General features: G+C 47.3%; 1 protein-coding gene across 1 annotated transcript; it reads right to left on the reverse strand.

The window, feature by feature from the left end:
• Positions 1 to 2,345: 2,345 nt before the first annotated feature.
• Positions 2,346 to 3,494, reverse strand: LOC308227077 (urotensin-2 receptor-like; the record flags this gene model as incomplete). The annotated part of the gene is made up of 1 exon (XM_080629350.1): positions 2,346 to 3,494. One exon carries the CDS (start codon positions 3,492 to 3,494, stop codon positions 2,346 to 2,348), a length of 1,149 nt encoding a protein of 382 aa, XP_080485476.1.
• Positions 3,495 to 7,337: the final 3,843 nt, after the last annotated feature.

Genomic DNA, 7,337 nt, shown 5'->3' on the forward strand with positions numbered 1-7,337 from the left:
GGGTGCTTGTGGCACCTACAGAGCCATGGTAGGCTTTTTGCAAATGTTTCGTGTGAGGCGCATTGGCTGCGGTGGGCTTGGAGAAGTTCATCAGAGCAGGGACAAAGGGGTTGGATTGGTTAACTCCAAAGACAGATCTGCTCCCGTATCTTTTAGTAACACTTCTGCAATATCGGCATGGGTGGGTAAAGCCTGGATGAGTTGAGATTTGCAAACTGCCCTCTCATTTTGGCTGTCTGATATTAGAAGAGATGGACTGTGCTTGCTAAAGGATCAACCTGCAGTAGCTTTCCTTCACAATCATGGGGACTGGTCATGCTGGGCTTGTCTTGAGCTTTTTTGGCTATTTCTGGGCAAGGAGAAGTTAAAATTGCAGTATCCAAAAAAAGCAGGAGGTCAAACTTTACATTTTGATCCGTGATAAGCATTTAAGTGGAAAATGGGTTCATGGATATAGCCAGCCTCTTCACCTCTCATCCATGGCCTCCCTCTTATCTTAAGCGGGGTGAACGATGCTTTACTCTTTCTAATGGGCTTGGACTAGTGTGTCTGCAGTCTGAGGAGGCTCTGAAAACTAGCAAGTACTGTCACCATAGGAAATAGCTAAATGTAATAGTATTTCTGCTCCTCTGAAAACAGGAAGGGGCTAATTCTGAAGTAGACTTGCGAGTCAGTGTACTTCGTTGCAAGCAGGGAGCAGGTAAGGTGCCATGCCCTGCAGGACCACTGTTGATGGTGTGCATGGAAGCAGTTGGGAACACAAAGTGAGGGTCTTCCATTTCTGCAGCAGTTCAGTGTTAAAACTTCGTGCACGAGAGTCCTCTTGCATGACATGTGTCATCTTCCTCACACATAACAAACTTTAAGCCATGCATGCAAGAGGCAATTTCTTTTCCAAGCATGTCACCCAGGAAGGCTGGAGGCAGAGCTCTCACTGTCCCCATGAGCAATGAGCATTTAAATGCCTTGAAGAGGCATAGATGGTTAAAACCTAAATTCAGTTTCTGTAGAAGCACACAGAGCTCACTGCCTAATGGCTGGCATATCACCATGCAGTTCTGAATTTCCTAAGCATTAATTTGCTTCTAATTCTGTGATTTGTTAGAGCTGTGTTGGCACTGCATCCTTGGATCCTTGCTAATGAGGTAACGGGGCTAATGCAAGCACAGGACTCCTGTACGGATGTTGGCAGCATCCCAGAGAGGGTTCTTTTAGACTCACTGGAGAAGTCCCAGACGTGGAGGATGTATTTACACTAATGATGCTTTATCATCACTGAAAGCTGGGACAGGCAAAGTGTTCTTGGTGTAGGCAGGACTGCATTCACAGTTTTTAGCAGTAAAGCAAGATCATTTCCTGTGGAAGGAACAAGTGATCTCATTACAGGGGAACTGGCTCTTCATAACTTGCAATATTAGGGACTTCAGATAGTGTAGCTTTGCCCATTGGGAATCGCATCTCTTCATCCCCTCTGCCCCCTCCCCCCCTGCCATTTCCTCTTGGCCTTCATGATATAGGTCTGGTCCCTCAGGCTGGATGTTGCAGTTTGTTGATGGATGCCCTGACAGCAATATCAGAGGTTCCCAATTCCTCCTTGGAGGAGGGCAGAGGGCAGATACACTTGTCCAGCACAGATGATGTTCCCCTACATGGCTGCTCGTATGTTTGGGGTCAGTGCCTTAGGGCACGATGAGTGCTCCCTGGTGATGGCACTGGCATGGGAATCCTGTCTTGCTAACATGAACAGTGGTGTTACTCCACTACAGACACCTGCATGAATGGAGAATCAAGCCCAGTACATACACGAGTGTAGGATAAAGGTCAATACAACCAAAGACAGGACAAAGACCCCTGGATATGCCTCATCCACATTGTCCAGTCCTATACCAAATTCAAACTGGATTGCATGTCACAAACATCAGCTAGTTTGTCTTTATTTCATTGTTTTTAGTCCTAATACAACTACAAATTTAGCATTACACCTAAAGGAAGAGCAAACTACAGCCATTCACTGGATAACATCATTTTAAACTCTCTGAGACAGCTGGTACTGTTAAAAACATGACCCTGTTATAGGCTTTCATTATTGATGGCTACTTGAGGAGATATACACACTATAAAATACAAAGATAAAATGCGAAGGGCTATTTAGATAGATGTTCAGCTGAATGCTGCTAGCCTCAAATTGGTGGCACTGAAGAAAATGGGAACAGACACACAGCACAGCCTCTGGATTAAATGTGTGCACATTATGGATCTGCTAAGTCTTTGTCTTTACAACGTACACTTTAAATCAAAGCAACAGGGAAGTCAGTATTGATTGTTCTTGGAGATGTATTTTACCTTCAGGCATTGCTGTTTCCCAAAGGAGCGTGAGCAAGAACGTATGTCTCTGTGCAGTGCTGACTGCTTGTGGACAGGGATCTCCCTGAAATCCTCTGGAACCGATTCCTCCTTTGGAAGTACCCACTGCTGCTGCTGAGGGTCCGCTGTCGGTTCTTCAGGTACTCCCTGTAGTTTTTGGTGAGCAGTGTGTAGAGGAAGGGGTTGATACAGCTGTTGCTGTAGGTCAGGCAGGTTGTCAGATAATTAATGTTCTTCATTACCTTGGGAGATAAAGGGAAGGATTCATAATACTGGAAGAGGAGCTGCCATATCCAGAAAGGCAAGAAGCAAGCCCAGAACACCAGCACTATTGTGAAGATTAAATAGAGCACCTTTTGATTCGGCAGCCGCTTGGTCTGCTTGAAGGATGCTGTTTGTGACACCCAGTATATCTTAGCTAATCGGATATAAAGGTAGCCGATGATCACGCCTGGTCCCACGATGCTGGTACCAAAAAGGATGGTGAGATAGACTTTGTAGGACAGTTTGCTCCAAGTGGGCAGGCAAATGCTTTTGTTGTCCCTTTGCACCAGCTGGATCATGATGAGCATTGGGAGAGTGAGCAGCAGTGACACCAGCCAGATAACAACAGCAATGGCCTTTCGGTAACTCTTGGACCTCTTGACAGTGTCCAGGGGCTTCAGCACGGCAAAGTAGCGCTCTGTGCTCATGACTGTGAGGGTGAAGATGCTGGCATGCATGGTGAGGAAGTCCAGACTGAACAAGATGCGACAGCCAATGTCCCCAAAGTACCATTTCTGAATGAAGTAGGTCCCAACAATGAAGGGGATGGTGAGAAGGTAAAGCAGGTCCGCCAGTGCAAGGTTTATGATGTAAATATACATGGAAGCAGATGACCGCAAGTAATGGCACATCACTAGCAAGGTGTAGACATTGCCTGTCACCCCAATCACACACATGAGGGAGAGGATTGTCCCAATGGTGCAGATGGCAATCATGTCCTCCATGGAACTGGCAGCTGATGTGCCATCCCTGGTGGCATTGGCAGAGACATTGGGTCTGATTCTGAACAGGCTGCCCTCACTTGTGTCTGCCACCATGTAGGGGGTTGCAGAAAAGTGGGTCTCCAGCTCGTCAGTTAGAGACATCCTACTGGCCTTTAAATTCCAGAGGCTTTTTTCATGCCCCAGGGGTCTGAAGATCTGTTCTTTCTGCTCTGAGAAGTGCAGCTGCTGGGAGATGGTGAACCATTTCTTAGCAGGGTCTCATCCAAGGAAGATCTGCATTCTCCACTGGAGGAAAGACATCAGAAACCAACACATTAGAAATCTGCCAGAGCAACACAAATTATCATGTAGAAATTACCTGTCCCTGAGTGCCAACCATCTTCTGCACTGTGGCCGTTTGTGTAACGTTCTATCATTACAAGAGCACAGCTCTGATGAGTGACATGTCGTAGTGTGTCCAAGGAAAAGAGACAGAAGAGATTGTGTGGATCATTGGAATCACTCGGTGTAATCCTTGAAATTAATTTGGGCTTGGAGAAAAAAAAGCTTCCTTCCTACATTCATAATGACAACTTACAGACCCAACAGCATGTTTGCTTACACCTCTTTGCTAAGCTCTTAACTCCGAAGGAGTAAAAGCCTCCCAAAAAGGGTAAACAGACTTTGAGTTTACCATTTGCAGCCAAGCTGTCTGTTTTGTATAAGTGATCCATTCAAAGGCTTGTCCAGCATTTCCGCAGTGTTTTCACAGAGCACTTTCCCTTGAGTAAGAAGCTTCTGCTACGTCCTGACCTGCAGCTTCAAATCGTGTGTGAATGATAGAGAAAAAAGGCACTTTGTATCTATAAAGCAAGGTGTAGGTTTCACCGTGGGTTTTATATGCCTGTAAACACAGGGTTTTTTCATGCTTTCTGTCAAGTGGGATCCCTCAGGATCTTAACGTGTCCATGCCCAGATCTATTTCAGACAGATCTGTCTGTGAACCTGTCTAAACAGCCTGACACAGGAAGGTGTGAGTTGCTCTGCAGCACATTAGGTAGGTAGTCACTCTTTGTACACAGGAGCTTTTGGTTAGCTCCAGCTCAGTACTGCACAAATTGGGAATGTGTTGCTTTGAATTTATGCTGGCTCTGGGTGCAGGCAAAGGGAGATCAAACCTACCTGAGAGAAACATTCCAGAAGTAGCTCAAATGCACAAATTTTAAGGCATACCGAAAGCCTGTGCCAACCTTAAGGTCACTGCACACAGAAGTGTGTTTGCACTGTGTGTTTTACTCAGATTATCTCAGGAAAGTGCTGTGAGAAGGGATGCCGGACCGCCTCATCCTCGCAGGGCTCAGCAGGCAAAATCTTCCCTCTGCCTCATTCTGCTGGGCAGGTTGGGTTTGATTTATCCTGGGAATTTACAGCTTTTCCCAGTGACTTCAGTGTCCCTTTGCCTCTGCACCAGCTCTGACTCCTTTGCACCTCTGCTCCCACTAGCTTCTTGGCAGCAGGATTACAGCAGCAGGCCTTCCTCCACTGTCCTTGTGCCAAAGACCCTGACAGGTACCTCTATAGCACTTGAGGATGGATGGTGTTCATCCTCTTCATGACTTGCCCTCACCTTTTCTTCTTCCCAACTCCCTGTGGATAATGGGTGCTATGGAGATGTCATGCAAAAACTCTGTATAAAAGAGGGTAATACAGTACCAAGGGGGATTTTTCCTTGCTTAAAACTGGGATAGAGATGCAAACAAAAAGGCATAATACACAGACAGCCCACCTCCCGCCCACATCCCTCCAGTGCAGATATCCAAGGGGAAAGATGAAGTGTGGTTCTTCAGTGGCCAGTGCTCCTTAAGGATGTCACTCCTCTGGGCTGGTCTGCAGCAGCTTCACCAGCATCTTGGCTTTCTTGGACCTTGCAAACCCAAATCTGCCTCCTCCCTCCCCTGCCATGCTGTGCTGTGCCCTCCTGCTTGCCTCTGGGTGTGTGTAGCCAGTGTGTCCAAGCACCAGTCTGCTTCCTCATCATCCACTGTATCACTGTTCATGTACGAGCTGTGCTGGCAGCAGAAGCGTCACGCATGAAGAAGACATGATGCTCAGGGAGCTCTGCCTCCTCCTCTGCCACACAGTCACCAGCACACTTGGTTGGAAATTAATGGCTTTGCGTAGGATGCTCCAGCCAAGCCCAGAGCTGGTCTCAAGCTCAGTTGCATTTCTGGTAGCTCATTTTCAGGAGCATGTTCCCACTGCTCAGGTGCTGTGTTCCTGCAGCTGCCTCACTTTGTGTTCCAGGCACTTGCAGCAGGTCTGTGCCATGCCTGTGCATGTCTGTGTGGTTCCCTGCTGTGACAGCTCCTGCTGGAGAGAGAACAGCGCGCTGCATCTCCCCGCTCTGCTCCTCTTCCATTGAACCTGCAGTTTGCTTCATTCATAAATTTACTACAGCACTAATTCAATTCAGCTTCACCTGTCTGCAGACAGAGCCCACAGGTAAGCAAGTCCTCACTCCTGGAGGAGGAAAGCTAAGCAATATGGGCAGACCTTGCATCGTTTTGAAGTTACTGTCATTTCTGCACTCGTACATAAGCACACACACTTCCACACATGCACACACACACAATAGAGAGCTTGTTATTCCAAGCAGCCATTCAAGCGTCTTTCGGTCTAAGCAATACCCTCAGCCAATCCTGCCTTTCCCTCTACATTATCATCACACAGGAGTACCATGCACATTCAATAGCTGCAAATATAAATGAATTCCTCCTGCTCAAACCTTGCTTTTAAATCCAGCTGATGAAGTATCCTACAAGAAATAAAATAAAAATGATTCCAGTAGTATTAAAGCTGAAACTTAAAAAAGGAGAAGGGAAAAAAGCGAATCCTCCTTCATGGGCAGACAGCGAGAGATCCCCGTGCTCCGTCGCATCAGGAACGGCAGCGGCAGGAAGGCAGCGCGCTTCCCAGCCAAGTATGTTTGAAATCTGTGCGCTCTTCATACTCATTCACTCATGCCTGCTATTTCTGTTACTCAGTGACGTGAGGCGTAGCGTGGCTTTGGCTGCAGCCAGTGAAGAGCCTGTTTAAAGCAGCAGCATTTTGATAGCCATGACTTGTTTAATCAGCTCCCCCCTGCTTGGCCAGGAGCTAGCTGGGGATGTGAGATGTCTAGGCTGTTTTCACCCCAGAACTGATGATAGGAAAAGCCATCCCGCCCCTCCTTACATCACACTGAGGAGTGCAAATGCTTAATGTTGCCTGAACTAAACCATTGTGTTGGGAGAGCAGTCACACCAGGGAGGGTTAAATTCCTGCAGGAGGGTCGGCTGTCGAGGGACACTGCAGAGCTCCTGGATTTGGAGATCAATTCCAAAGTGAAGCCCAAGTTTATTTGGGTTGGGCAGTGTATTAACAGATGAATCTGTGTGGTGGTATCATGCACCACAGCATGTGAGATATTTCAGGCTGGCAGTAACAAAATGTTATCCAGGTTGTTTGGGGTTTGGCTGTTGCCTTTCCCCAGGGATACTTAAGGGAGAGTAAAGATGGAGTGAGATCAGCCATTCACCTGGATAAAACCCAGTGTGAGGAAAGGGCTGGAGCTGAGAAATGCAGAAGTTAAACTCAGGGTTATTTTATTAGCAGCTGAATATTGTGCTGGTTGCTTGCACACAATGGGATTATTCTTCCTCCTTGTTCCCTGCTTTAGCTCTGTGAACCATAGGGAATTGCTCCTGATTTAAGCCAGTGGGAAGCAAGGAGCACCTGCCTCTCCCAGGTGAATGCTGACGGACACGGGTGTGTGGGAAATGCCTGTCGGGCCCATGGCTTCACCAGTCTGCATTGGGAGCCAGGGCAATTTAGTGATGCTTCCCAGCATGGGGCTCCTGAGAGGCAGCAGCTCCTGGTACACCAGGCTCATTCATCCTGCATCACTGTTACTAACCAAGAGCTGTTCCCTCCTCTAACTCTTTCCCTGGGTACTTGTATCATTTT

The sequence above is a fragment of the Psittacula echo genome (genome assembly GCF_963264785.1).
Source record: "Psittacula echo genome assembly, chromosome: 14".
NCBI lineage: Eukaryota > Metazoa > Chordata > Aves > Psittaciformes > Psittacidae > Psittacula > Psittacula echo.